This window comes from Myotis lucifugus, unplaced genomic scaffold, assembly GCF_000147115.1.
Source record: "Myotis lucifugus unplaced genomic scaffold, Myoluc2.0 scaffold_4, whole genome shotgun sequence".
Taxonomy (NCBI): Eukaryota; Metazoa; Chordata; class Mammalia; order Chiroptera; family Vespertilionidae; genus Myotis; species Myotis lucifugus.
Genome location: NW_005871052.1, coordinates 959421 through 975428, shown reverse-complemented (window position 1 = coordinate 975428; position 16008 = coordinate 959421). Strand labels below are relative to the sequence as shown.

Here is a 16008-nt window from a genome sequence, read left to right as displayed (position 1 = left end):
AGAGAAGGAGAGGGGGCATGGAATGGAGAGTCTATTAAAACAAATAGTTGATGAGAAATTTCCAAACTTATGGAAAGAACTAAATCCACAAATCCAAGAAGCAAACAGAACACCTAGTTACCTCAATCCAAAGAGGCCCTCTCCAAGGCACTGGGTATTAAAGCTGTCAAAAAAAAAAAAAATCTCAAAGCAGCCAGGGAAAAGAAGGAAGGGATCTACAAAGGAAAACACATCAGAAGTTCATCTGATTTCTCAGCAGAAATTCTACAAGCCAGACGAGAGTAGAACCAAATATTCAAATGTCTGAAAGAGATAAATTACCAGTCACGAATAATATATCCATCAAAATTATACTTTAAATAAATATGAAGGAGAAATAAAGACATTCCCACACATACAGAAACTGATGGATTTTTATCACCAGAAAACTTCCATTGCAGGTAATACTTAAGGGAGTAATTCTACCCGAAACAAAGAACATAAGGTCACAACAGTAAGAGTAAGATCACCAAAAACTTAAAGCATAAAGAGGGATAATTTGTGACAACAAAAATATAAAAGGTGAACTAGCAAAAGAGAATGAAGATCAGATGCACTCAAAAGAAAAAAAAAGCTAGGGTATATATGCAAGTTTATTTTTTATAAACCTAAAGGTAACCACACACAAATATTGACAAAACAGGACACATAGTTTATAAAAAGAGGAAACAGCAGAAAGAAGTATGCAATACCATCAAACAAAAACAACGAACAGATCACAAAGGAAAAGGACCAATGGAGACAGAGAGCTACCAGAAAAAATAAATTAAAAAAATGGCTATAGAAAATCCTCATACATCAATAATTACCCTAAATGTAAATGGTCTGAATGCCCCAATAAAGAGGCAGAGAGTAGCAGAGTGGCTCAAAAAACAAAACCCAACCATATGTTGCCTACAAAAGACACATCTGTGCTGCAAAGACAAAGGAAGATTCAAAGTAAAAGGGTGGACAATGATTCTCCAAACAAATAACATCCGCAGAAAAGCAAGTGCAGCCATACTTGTATCTGACAAAATGGATTTCAAGATAAGAAGAGACAAAGATGGACACTTTATAATGATAAAAAGAATACTACATCAACATAACACTTTTTTAAAAATCATTTTACTGTTTATAACAGTCACATGCAAATTGGCAAAACTGTTCCATGACAGAGAGAACAAACAGAGACCTGTCATGCAAGGTAAATTAAGGGAAGGCTTTCCTAGAGCTGGAGAAGTACCACAGAAACACAGCATGGCTGCAGCTCCCTCCGGTAACAGCGCCAGGGGGTGTGAGTGGGTAGGAATGGAGGGTGCTCCTACAGTAGCTGGCCTTCTTGTATTGGCCTGAGACCACTGCTGGTTCCTAAGGGGAATTTCCTAATATGCTTAGTAAGCCGATCACTTGTAACCATTTATAATTGGGGTAGGGTGACACTTCTGCAGAATAAATTCTACAAGTTCCTAGGCAGGTTCTCCAAATCTCATCTGTGATCAATGGTTGGTAAATTAGGATTCTGAAAAAGTAATCCCATAAATGGACATCCAGGGAAGTTTTACAACCAGTGAAATTAGACCAAAAAATAAATAGCCACACGAACCAAACCTACACACTGAACTAAAATGGTGTCACGTCAGAACTTCTGAAAGAACCAGAGCAGGCAAGATTATTCTTACAGAAGACCCTCATCCTTCTCTTCAACCAGAAGATTGGCAGGCTCCGGTCATCTCTCCAGCTACCCTCTGTTTCTCCAAGTCCCTCCTTCTCAGTTTTTTCTTTGAGAATCTTTTTCTTCTCCTGTATTTTCTTTAACCTATAGAACTCTTCTCGCTCTCTCTCATCCAGCTGTGCGATGATATAAGCAAGGGTACGTTCAATCCTGGGACTGATGACATGTTCGATGGCATTTACCCGCCTGTTGGTTATCTTAATAGCTTCATCCAAAGTAACAAAGGAAGTCTGCAGTGAGGCAAGTTCCACTGCTTTGGCATAGTTCCTCTTTAATTTAGCCAGTTGTTCCCCACCTCTGGCTAAACCAGTCAGTTCGTAACTGTCAGTTCCTTCATGGTAATGTTCAAATATTGGCAAGGTAACACCTGCTACATTATCTTTCTTTGCTCGAATTTTCACTTGGGCTTTATTCACATTTTGGATAACTGTGGTGCTGAAGTCCCCTGCTGTGAACTTGGCCTCAGGAAGTGAAAAGGCAGCTTCTCTCATCACTTCACCCATCAACATTTTAGTCTATGATCTTCTTTAGGATCTGTCGAAATCGAAGAGTTAGGGCATCAGATTTTTTCTTCAGGAGGTTTCGACCTGTCTATGCTCCTTTTAATCGAGCCTTCATGATGGTCTGTGCCATTCACAAGGGAAAGATTTCAATTTGGTCTTTGCCTGACATTCTGACGATGACTGTTCAGCTTCAGTTCCCGGCAGGCAGTCGTGGTTGCCACAGACCCAGTCACAGCGTCTTCTTCTATCGGAGTCAGCTGGTTGTGTCACTTGACCCCCTCGCGTTGCTAGGAGGCCTCCGGGATTCTCATTCTTCCCAACATAACACTTAATATTTATGCACCAGCTAGAGAGCACCAAAATATATAAAACAACTACTCACAGAATCAAAGTGAGAAACAGATGAAAACACAATCATAATTGGGGACCTTAATACTCCATTGATAGCTCTAGACAGGCCAAGCTCTAGACAGACCAACCAAACAGAAAATCAATAAGAAATATCGGCCTTAAAGTAAACCCTGCACCGAATGGACATAATTGACATGTAGAGAACCATTTATCCCACAATATCAGATTATACATTTTTTTCCCAGTGCACATGGAACATTCTCAAGGATAGACCATATGTGGGGTCACAAAATTAACATCAACAAATTCAAGAACATTGACGTTATATCAAGCATAGTCTCCAACTATGATTGCTTGAAATTAGAAATCAACTGCAGAAAGGAAGTAAAGAAACCCACAAATACATGGAAATTAAACAACATATTACTAAAAAATGACTGGGTCAAAGAAGAAATAAAAGATGAGATAACAGGATATGGAGAGACAAATGAGAATGACAATACAACAGATCAAAACTTCTAGGATACAGTGAAAGCAGTAATAAGAGGGAAGTTTATATCATTAGAGGCCTACCTCAAAGAACAAGAGAAATCCCAAGTAAACAACCTAACATCACATCTTAAAGAACTAGAGAACGCAAAGTCAGCAGAAGAAAGGAAATAATAAAAATAAAAGCAGAATTGAATGAAATAGAGAACAAAAAGACTACACAAAAAAATTAATAAAACAAAGAGCTGGTTCTTTGAAAAAGTTAAAATTGACAAACCCCTGGCTAGATTCACTAAGAAAAAAATGGAAAAGACCTATATAAACAAAATCAGAAATGATAGAGAAGTCACCACAGACATCACAGAAATAAAAAGGATCATAGTAGAACATTATAAAAGACTATGCCACCAAATCAAATAACCTAGAAGAAATGGATAAGTTCCTAGAATTATATAACCTTCCTAGTCTAAAACATGAATAACTGGAAAATCTACATAGACTGATCAGTCGTGAGGAAACTGAAACACCCACCAAAAATCTCCCAAAAAAGAAAAGTACAGGAACAGATGGCTTCACCAGTGACTTCTACCAAACATTCAAAAAAGATTTAAAACTTATCCTTCTTAAACTGTTCCAAAAAATTGAAGAAGAGGCAATTATTTCCTAACACATTCTATGAGGCCAATATAACCTTGATACCAAAACCTGGCAAAGATAACACAAAGAAAGAAAATTAGAGACCAATATATCTGATGAATACAGATGTAAAAATCCTAAACAAAATACTAGCAAATCGAATACCACAGTACATCCAAAAAATAATAGATCATGATCAAGAAGGGTTCATTCCAGGGGCACAAGGATGGTTCAACGTAAGTAAATCATTCAACATAATACACCATATTAACAAAAGAAAAAAGAAAAATCATATGATCCTATTAATAGAGGCAGAAAAAGCATTTGGTAAGATACAACATCCATTTATGATTCAAACACTCAATAACATAGGAATAGAAGGAAAAGTACCTCAACATAATAAAGGCCATCTATGATAAACCCTCAGCTAATATCATACTCAAGGATAAAAAACTGAAAGCTTTTTCTCTACAATCAAGAACAAGACAAGGATGTCCACTCTCACCACTCTTATTAAGCATAGTGGTTTAAATCCTAATCAGAGCAATAAGGCAAGAGAAAGAAATAAGAGGCACCCAAAAGGGAAGAAAGTAATCAAACTGTCACTTTTTGTGGAAGACATGCTTCTGTATACAGAAAACCCTAAACACTCCACCAAAAAAAACTATTAGGAACAATAAACAAATACAGTCAAGTTGCAGGATAGAAAACTAATGTGCAAAAAATCCACCACCTTCCTGTATACTAACAACAAAACTTCAGAAAAAGAAATGAAAAGAACAATTCATTTTGCAATTGCAACCAAAAGAATAAAATAACTAGAAATAAACGTAACAAAGAACATGAAAGACCTATATACTGAAAATGACAAAGCATTATTAAAAGAGATTTAAAAAGCACAACAAAATGGAAAAATATTCCGTGTTCATGGATTGGAAGAATCAACATAGTTACAATGTCCATATTACCCAAAGCAATATACAGACTTAATGCAATCTCCATCAAAATCCCAATGTCATTTTTTAAAGAATCAGAACAAGAAATCATCAGTTTTGTATGGAGCCACAATAGAACCCGAATAGCCAAAGCAATCCTGAGAAAAAAGAATGAAGCTGGAGGTATCACACTACCTGATTTAAATTATACTATAGAGCTATGATAATCAAAACAGCAAGGTATTGGCAGAGAAACAGACACACAGATCAATGGAACAGAATAGAGAGCCTAGCTATAAAACCACATGTATATGAGCAGATAATTTTCGACAAAGGAGCCAAAAACACACAATGTAGTAAATATAGTCTCTTCAATAAATGGTTCTGGGAAAACTGGAAATCCATATGCAAAAGAATGAAACTGGATAACAGTTTGTCCCCATGTACAAACAGTAATTCAAAATGAATCAAAGACCTAAATGTAAGACCCGAAACAGTAAGTTACATGGAAGAAAATATAGGTACCAAACTATGGACCTTGGTTGTAGACAACATTTTATGAACTTGACCCCAAAGGCAAAAGTAAATGAATGGGACGATATCAAACTAAAATGCTTCTGCACAGCAAAAGAAACTGACAACAAAACAAAGAGGCAGCCAACCAGGTGGGAGATGATATTTGCAAACAGTGGCTCTGACAAAGGTTTAGTCTCCAAAATATATAAAGAACTCATAAAAATCAACACCAAGCAAACAACCCAATCAAAAAGTGGGCAGAGAACCTGAAAATACACCTTTCCCAACTAGACGTACCATATAAGCAGTCAATAGATATATGAAAAGGTGTTCAACCTAACTGGCTATTAGGGAAATGCAAATCAAAACTACAATGAGATACCATCTCACACCTGTTAGAGTGGCCATTATTAACAAAACAAGCAATAATAAGTGTTGGACAGATTGTGGAAAAAAGGGAACCATCATTCACTGCTGGTGGGAATGTAGACTAGTACAACCACTATGGAAAGCAATCTGGCGATTCCTCAAAAAATTGACAATAGAGTTACCATAGGACCCAGCAATTCCTCTCCTGGGTATATACACAAAAAACTTGAAATCATGTATTTACAAAGACATATGTACCCCTATGTTCATTGCAGCATTATTCACTACAGCCAAGACATGGAAACAACCAAAGTGTCCTGCGATAGGACTGGATAAAAAAGATGTGGTACATATACATAATGCAATACTACTCAGCTATAAGAAAGGATGAAATAGCACCATTTGCAACAACCTGCCCCTTGAGAACATTATGCACCTTGAGAACATTATGCTAACTGAAGTAAATCCTATATAATAAAAGGCTAATATGCAAATAGACCGAACAGCAGAACCACCGAACCGGTCGCTATGACGTGTGCTGATCACCAGGGGGCACGCACGGAACATAGCAGGTGGCGGCCGCGACAGGATGGTGGAGCAGGTGAGCGGTGCACCAGACCAAGGTGGGGGGCTGGTAGCTGTCACTGGAGTGACCCTCTGGTGGTTACTGAAAATTCTTTGCTCCCGCGCACCACGGTCCTGCCTGGCGCTTGCACCTGCTGCTGGCGCTGGCCTTACCCGCACCTGCTGCCAGTGCGGGAGCCGCCTCTCACACCCGCTGCCATTGCCTGGTGCTGGCCCTTATCGCTCCTCAGGCCTTCTCCCCCTCCCCTGCTCCTGAGAGGCGATCAGGGCAGCAGCTGCCGCTCACACCCACTGATGGCACTGGCCCCGCTTGCACCCACTGCTGGCGCCAGCCCCAATCACTCCACACCGTCAGTGGATGCAAGTGGGGGCGGCACCATCAGTGTGTGGGAGCGGTGGCGGCGGGAGCAGGGCTACCGGCAGACAGGGGACAGGGGTCACAGTGGGAGGGGACAAGACCCGCCCCTGTGCCCACTGCAGCCTTGCGGCCCACAGTTCCTTACAAGCTGCACAAATTCATGCACTGGGCCCCTAGTCAGTCATAAAAAGCTAAGAACCATATGACTTCACTCATATGCGGGATCTAAAACTTAAACTCGTGAACACAAGCAGTATGGTGGTTGCCAGAGGGAAGGGGATGAGGGGAAAGAGGGGTAGGAGTCCTAATAAATGGTGACAAAAGAAGATTTGACTTTGGGTAGTGAGCACATGGTATAATATACAGATCTTGTAACATAGAAAACCACACCTGAAACCTCTATGTTCATGTTGACCAATGTCACCCCAATAAATTTAATTTTTAAAAAAGATAAAGATATCACTCAAGAATTAAAATACATTCAAATTAAAACTATTCTAAACTTTTGTCTGAAGCTTAGATATAATGAATGTTACCATATTTAAATTTAAGCCTTTTTTTCACCACTCTCTAATGCTCTACCACAGCAATGTCACAGTGGTGAGAGGCTAACGTATATTTCAATATGATTAAAGTAATGGGCACTAGATTTAACAATTAATGATTTTTGCTTCCCATGGACTGCTGCTTCCATAAGGGTACAGACATTCTTACAAATGAGTTTTAATTGTAAGAACTTCATCTTTGTTTATCTTGTTTATTAGTCTAAGCAGTATAATACTATGGAGTATTTTATTTAACTAAACTACCCTGAGCTATAAGATCACTTTTTAATAGGCTGCATACATGGATGTGTTTTGTAAACTATAGAGCACTACATGAGATAGAATGGATGTACAAATGTCAAGTAGTTTGGAGATATCAAACTGAACTTAGTAAAAAGTAGGGCTTCTGAAAGTATTTGTCAATCATTCCAATCTTAGATGTAATAACTGCAATGGGGGGGGGGATGAGGACACATTTGTAATTCCTTAACTAATAAAGAATTTAAAGATTAAAAAAAGAATAACAACAACAAAAATAGAATAGATAAAATTTCCAATAAGTAACTGAATGCCCCCAATATCATGGAATACAATGCTTCCCAACCAGTGGGTACTCAGTAAATGTTCTCTAAATGACTAACATTAAAAATGATAATGTATCTTGTATTGCTATGGTTATACATTCTTTAGCTAGTCCTGTTTTTGTAGAATGAATACAGTAAATTATTATTGGCTATTTAAATGTATGAACCCATGACAACTATGCAGAACAAAATACAATTGCCTTGACCCCTCTCAATATGTTTGTTTTTAATTTTTCCTAAGAGAACCATTATTATGAACCATTTAAACTCATAAAAATACCCAGAAATCTTCTTCAGAGTCTCCTGAAATGTCTCGGCATCTAATAAACTATCACTCTCTCCATTATAACCATCCTTCACTTTCTTATACAAGTAAACAGTTTCCTAATTCCAAAAATGAAAAAGCAATGTCTTGTACCATTTTCCTTTGCAAGATTTGTACTGTATTTCAGTTACCCTAAAGGTTATAGAGACTTTTATGAACTAGCCTTGATTCTTAACCATTATTTATTTCATTGTTTACTTAAGTAAGACATTCCAAATTCCAAGTAACTAATTCAAAATGAAAAATTTCAGAACAAAGCTTATTCATTACTTGACATCCAGTTGTTGTTTTTAGTTTTTTAAAGCTAGTTGCTGCTCATGAGAATAGGAGGTCTATTAGTGAGCTATGATCAAACTTCCACCCACAAATCAATAGCATAGGTAACATGGAGAATAAAATAGATAGTGCAGAATTATGAAGTAGAAGCAAGGTAGTAGCTAATTCAGACCAGGATAGAATCTGACACAGAGAGCTATGTGATAGAAAGAAACAATGGATAGTAAAAAGATACTCATATTTTAAGGCATCAAGTTCAGAGAGAGTAGCAGTATGAGGATATGAGATTGTATCAGTAAAATGTGAGGAGTGTGCAATTCGTCCCTCTCATTACTCTATAACTTTGAACTTGATGAAAGCACATTAAATTGAAAAGTCTAGTTTTGCAGGTAGACTGATATTATTCACTACCCTCCCCTACTTCTACTTCTTTTATTTTCTTTTTTTTCCTCTTTTTGTTAAATTTATTGGGGTGACATTGGTTAATATGATCATATAGGTTTCAGGTTTAGTTTTCTATGTTACAAGATCTATGTATTGTCTACCTCTTCTCAATTTCTTATTGGTTGCCCTCAACTTATGGGACTTGATCTCTTTAATTTTCACTTGGTCTTTAAATTTTCATTCAGCCCTATAGCTTAACTCTTTAAGGCCATTATCCTTTATCTTATTGGTTTTATATTCTTTTGCACAGAATTAGCCTTGCTTTCTATAAACACAATGCAACCCTGTACCCTCCTAAGACTAAGACACTGACATAACATTAGAGTTAAGGATGGAAACAACCAAAGACAATAGCATTCTTTCCAGCCTCCCTGACCCACTTCTATTAAACTATCCTCTGAAGCCCTCACATCTGAACAAATGATTTTCAAAAATGCATTGGTTTTTTAAGAATGTTCATTAACACATAGATGTTAAAACAATTACTATATATATGGGCTAAAAAAAGTTCACTTAATAGACTGACTATAAATAACATGAATCTGAATTACGATCATTAGACTTTTTTTCTTGATATAATTCAAATCCATGCAGTAGGAGAATATTAGGGTATACTCGTGCTCTAGTACAAAAGTATCCTTGCAATATAATACTGAGCATTTTTAATGATTTTAACCTATATGTAAAGATATTTAATGGAATTAAAAATCCTCTGACTATTATATCTTTAGAAAACAAATGTTCTACACTTCACAGGAAAAAAAATACAAAAATTGTGTTCATGGGCCAAAATACTATTTTCAATCAACTGAAAATTAGTATTGTTCTATGACAAGATGGGCAAAATTGGTACTTACCTTTGATACCAAATCAATATTAAATTTCCTGCCTTCTTTAACAATTTGTGAGTAAGTAATCCTATTTTTCTTTGGTTGTTTTGCGATGTCTTCTACTACAGGCACATTTTCACTTGTTCCCTCTTCTGAAGTTGACAGCATACAAGTTTTATCACAACCTTTTTCTTTCACCCTGGTCACTTCAACATCATTTACTTCTAGGTCACTCCCTGGAGTTTGTTCTGTGAGCACTTCACCGCTCACAGTGCTTAATGACTCATCTTCTGTAGGCAGGCGGGCAGAATTTGCAGCTTCTGTGGAGTTTGCAGAAGTCATTGGAGAGTGATTTTTCTGCAGTGCACCAGCCTCTTCGACACCTTCATGCATATCCTGACTAATGAGAAATTATAATAACAATCAATGCCACATATTGTACTTGGTTGCATTTTTATATTTTAACTTGTAATGACAATTTTTACTTCTTTACCCTGTTGAATCTTATCAAGTTCACTGTATGTTTTGCCTTCTGTGACCCACACATTAAACATTCATCTGCTCAGGTTTCAATACAATGTGAAACATAATTAAGATTTGTGACTCAGTGGTTGAGCATCGACCTATCAACCAGGAGGTCACAGTTCAATTCCTGGTCAGGGCACATGCCCGGGTTGCTGGCTCAATCCCCAATAGGGGTGGACAGGAGGCAGCTGATCAATGATAGTCTCTCATCATTGATGTTTCTACCTCTCTTTCCCTCTCCCTTCCTCTCTGAAGTCAATAACAATATATTTTAAAAAAAGATTTGAAAATCACAAATATTTAGGGTTTTAGCAGACTGTGTCACAGTACATTTTTGAGAATTATTTTGCCTTTTTTTAAATTTCTTTTTTATTAAATTTATTGGGGTGACACTGGTTAACACAATTATACAGGTTCCAGGTATACAATATAATGCATCATCTGTACATTGTATTGTGTATTTACCACCCAAGTCAAGTCCCCGTCCATCACCATTTATCCTCCTGATACCCTCCTCCATGTGCCTCCTCTGGGCAATCACCACACTGTTGTCCTTGTACATGAGTTTTTTTCTCTTTTAAAGCAGACAGGTGAACTGTATTTTTGAAACAAATCGAAATGTGCTCAAGAACTAATAGTAACTCACACGTTAAAATGGCTATTACCAACAAGTAATAAGAAGTGTTGGAGATGTTGTGGGAAAAAAAAAGGATCCCTTATTCACGGGAGGTGGGAATGTAAACTGGCACAGCCACTATGGAAAACAGTATGGAGTTTCCCCACAAAATAAAAAAATAGAGTTACCATATGACCCAGTAACTCCCTTTCTGTGTATCTATGAAAAAAATGGGAAAACATTTACTTGTAAATATACACACCCCTATGTTCATTGCAGCATTATTCAGTGACTAAGACAGAAAACAATTGAAGTGTCCATCAATAGAGGACTGTATAAAGAAGATATGATACATATATACAATGGAATGCTACTCAGCCATAAGAAAAGATGAAATACTGCCATTTGCAACAACATGGATGGACCTTGAGAATATTGTGCTAAGCGAAATAAGACAGTCAGAAAAAACTAAGAACCATATGATTTCACTCACTTGTGGGATATAAACCTGAAACTCACAGACATAGACAACAGTATGGTGGTTACCAGAGGGAAGGGGGTGGGGGTAGAAATGGGTAAAGGGAGTCAATTACATGGTGACAGAAGATGATTTGACTGTGGATGATAGGCACACAATGCAATAAACAGATCATGTATTACAGAAATGTACACTTGAAATCTATATAATCTTATTAACCAATGTCACCACAACAAATTTAATAAAAAAATAAAATACTAATGGAAAAATGTTTTCAAACATCGAAACCCTACCACATAAAATCTTCCTGTTCCTTTCTCTAAACCAAATCACCTTCTTTATCTACTATCTTCTGGTCTCCTCTCTCCTACTTTCCAACATGACAGCTCTAATTCTTAATTTACCAACTCTAATCTCCATGTATTGGTCCATATAATTTGTTTATTCTGGGTTATTCTTTTCACTCCACATAATGTCATAATTCCCCCATCCCCAAACAATGAGGTACTTCAACAATCTATCCACACTAAGAAAACGTTTAAATTTCTCTTTGAAGTTGTTGTCCCTAACCCAACTACACTCATCATTCTATTATTACTCCATGTCCCCATAATACACCCATGAAGTTTACTTTGCATTCATTTATCAGTTCCTTTTTAACACAATAAACGTTGTAATAAAAAGGGTAAAATGAAAGAATAAAATAACTTATTTTAAATGTCAGGAAATAAAATTCCATGATATTTTTACTGTTATAATCTAGTAATTTTAATTAAATATAATGAAAAAAGGAATTGATATAATTAATGTTACGATACTTTTCAGATCTAGGAAACTATTGTCAGGAAAGCTCTAGTCCTAGATGCATTATTTTACAAATATTACGCAACTCAAAATCTCTCAGATTCCCCATCTATAAAATGCAGATCATTCCATCTGCCTTATTTTTCATGCGGCTGTTGTAAGACAAATGAGCTACATATATGAAAAGTATTTCATAAACTCTAAAAGATTATTCTAAGATGATATTAATCAAATATATTTTTAAACTTCCCACAGTTAACAAGCAACTCAAAACATATGTACCTAGGTTTTCTGAGAGCATATGTTGAAAGCTCTTTTGCCACATAACCACACAACAGCACCATTGACATTAGTGACAGTCAAAATGAAGGGTGATACTAGGCAATGCTATTTGTATATTTTCTACAAAATTGTTCATGCTCTGTATTCACTTTCATTATTTTGAAAACCAATAAACCAATGTGTGTTCCATGAAGAATTTAAAGTAATAACTTTCAGCAAAAGTTCCATGCCCTTAGATTAAACTGAGAAATGACAGGATAAATTAATTACAATTTACAGATAAGACAGAATATGGCAACTTCTCTTATTACAGACCATGATGATGACACCGTGAAAATCGAGCACAGCAACTGATCTAGTCAGTGGCTCTGCACTGCATTCTGAGAAAGGGGACTTTGCAGAGTGAATGAGATGTACTAACCAATGCTGGACAATCTGGAACATATAAGTCAAAAATACTTAAATAAAGGTGTAAGTGTAAGGAAAGAAATTATTCTTTGTAAATTTGTTTGACATCCATAAGCTATTAAGTTTTACTGTTCTCAATATAATAATTTGGTGAAATCTCTAGCACTATGTAAAACATATGCATTAAAAACACAGTAGTGTCTTTACTTTCCATTAAAAAAAATCACAATATTTTTGAAATTCTGCCAAAACTGAATTTAATACCTAACTAGAAGTTATAAAAACACAAGAAAATTCAAAAAACTTAAACTTCACTCAATTCCTAAGTGAGCAAAATTCTGTTCTTCATTTATGGTAAAAGAAAAAAATCTTAAAAAAGATAATTTAACCTTTTGAAGCAAACTTCAGAATAAAATAACTCAAATAACTCAATTTTATTAATTTAAAATATTTGAAAAGTATAAAAACATATTTGCCAGTTGAAAATGAATGTCACTGGATTATATGTTCTCGAAGGAATATTTGAGTTCTAATGCTACAATTTTAACATATAAAGGAAAAAATCTACATTATTAGTTCTTATAAAGCTTTTTAATAAAATAAATTTTGCAAATGAAATTTAATGTTTTTTATACTGCTAATTTGAATTTCAAAGGCCACTTACAATACAGTATAACAATATTTTTGAGATAATTTTACTGAATTACAACTGCTGAATACTGCTTTGTATAATGCAGTTTTTACTAATTGCCAAAAATTATATATAACCCTGAAAATTTGGGGGAGTACAAATTCTGACATTATGTAGTACTGCTTATCAATTAATGGTAGGAACAAAAGAACACTTCAAAGTGTATGTGTCTTATTATTGCCTTGTAACAGTCACCCTTTTAGATGAGTCAAATGAAAAATTACCAGCCAGCTGGTTAATTTATCCAGCACAGGTGTTCACTATTTATTTTTCAGTCATGTACACTTTTTCTCTCCAGTACAGCTTGTTGAAGAGATTGTATTCTTTTACTCTGATGTATGCATTTTATGGTAAGGCCATTCATTTCTGGTGTACACATTTATGTTATACTGCTAAACCAGCTGTTTATTCCTGCAAATAAACGTTTATGGTTACTCATAAGAGTTACAAAAATCGCACTATCCAAAAGTTTTTATCCCAGAAAGTGGTAATATTAAAACAACAACAACACTGTAATCAATTTTGAATTGTTCAACGTAATATATTGGTAGACATATTTCACTATTTATTACCACTTAAAATGTTAACGCATACTGTAGAATATAGCTGAAATAGCATATCAACCTCCTGTCAACTTCTTCAAAAACAAAATTTCATAGGGTGGAATATAGCAGGTACTGTTGGTTGCCTAGTCAACAAGCATTAATTACCCTCTACCTCCCTGCCACAGAGCTGGAATTTCCTTTCAATACAGGATAGATCATGATTGATCAAAAACAAGCATAGTAATTTTACTAACCTTTGTTAGTAATTGCTTTTGGAGTGAGCCAGTTATCTAATTTTAGCCACAAAGACAAGGGAGAGTCTGGTGGGGCTTCTTATTAAAAACTCTCTAGTATAATAATAGCAAAAAAAGCACACACATTTAAGAAAAACTCTCCCACGTCTTTTCATTTTTAAAGATTTTTGTTGTGTAAAACCCTTTTTGGAATCATGGCAACCATTCTATAACTCTGAAGAGAAAACTGAATAAGTGCAGAGCAGGCACCCCAGAATTCTAATGAGATTAAGATGCTCAATTAACAAATTCTCCAATGACCAAACTACCGACATACTCACCTGCTCATGTGCGGACTCCCCCACCTATTATCCATCTATTTGTTTAAACCACTTTTAGTTGGGCACTGTGTCATTTGCAGCCTAAACAAACTTATCTGCACACAGTATTAAACAATATCTTCGACTGAATTGTAAAAATCATAGAATTTTAGATTACTATTAGAATAATATGTTTATTTTGGTATCGATTCACAAGAGTTGGTTCATCTGCACATCTGAGGTGCAAGTGGTCATTATCATGCCAAAAAAGGAAAACAGTTTTCAATATTATGCAAACAACGGAGCAGAAAAGGCACAAGTTCTTGTCAATATTTTAGAAAGATAAACTACATGACATAATGAAATTAACAGGCAACAATTTTTTACTCAAGAATTGTTTGGGCTTGTGTGAATTTATGCAATATGCCTTTTCATAGCCTGTTAAATGTTTAAAAGTAGAAATAATAGATGTTTTTTGCTCTCTCATATAAAAAACAAAAACTTTCTGTGGCATATACAGTCACAACAACTAAAGAACACTGGATTCATCCCTTATCTTCCTAACACTGGGAGTTAGGCACTTTAATTCCTCATCATACATATGACTACTTGACAATACTAAACAGTATTTTAGAAACTTAAAAAAGTAAATCCATTTTAGGTGCTAGTCTTTAAAGGAAATAGTTAATTCACTTAGTGGCAAGGCTCCCTTGATGTGCACACATGTATTTATCTGCTGCATGAAATATAACATGATACAATGGAAACAGCACAAGTTTTAGAGTTAGACAGACATGGAATAAAGTCCTGGTTCTCTACTTCTGCCTCCCCTAACTTTCAGATTATTGTAAGTAAGATATAGCTACAACTCATGTGCATTGCCATGGCACAGATTAAATAAAATTTAATAAACTAAAATATGTAAAGCATCAGGTTATAGCAGCTACCACAAACAAAATATCCAACAAGTGCTAGTCCTTTTACACTTCTCTTCCATAAATCATAGCATAGTTACAATATTTGTTTTAAGGAAAAACAATCAATGTATAGCAAAAGTATTTCTGGCCCAAGCTAGAAATTACCCCACTTATATTAAGCAGTCTTCAGGATAACGAAAGCTGTAATATAACAAAATAATCTGGATAATTCTTTAGAGAACTTGTTGTTCCTGGACTAAACTATGATAATAGACTAACCACTACAATTGCTAATTATTATTTACCTTAATTTTGCAATAACCAAAAGTATTAAGTTTAAGGTTCAAAAGATCACTAAAACCATTAGGTTGAACACCAGAATTATTTTTTAAAGTAAGTCACCACCACCAACAACAAAAAATAATGCACTATCATATGTGTTTATGTTAGAGTAGGATATTACTGACTTGCCATGAACATTAATGCAGTTTCCAAGTAATGCGTTTATAATAACCTAATTATTATTTAACATGAAAGGAGGAAAGGGAAGACTAGATAATAAAGGCATACCATTTATACAGCTTTGCCAAAAAGCTGCATTTTACACTCTCCAAGTCTGTTGCCTGCTAAATGATGGGGGAAAGGACCAGACAAACACAGTTCAGACGCATGTCCAGTAAGGCCTGAGTG

General features: G+C 35.6%; 1 protein-coding gene and 1 pseudogene across 1 annotated transcript in view; both read right to left on the bottom strand.

Moving 5' to 3' along the window:
• CHM (CHM, Rab escort protein 1) overlaps positions 1-16008 on the bottom strand; it is a 245439-nt gene that overhangs the window by 124591 nt on the left and 104840 nt on the right. Inside the window, exon 5 of the mRNA XM_006082803.3 lies at positions 9527-9899. Coding sequence (XP_006082865.1) covers positions 9527-9899 — 373 coding nt within the window. The remainder of the gene's footprint in view (positions 1-9526; positions 9900-16008) is intronic.
• Positions 1697-2425, bottom strand: LOC102435684 (annotated as a pseudogene).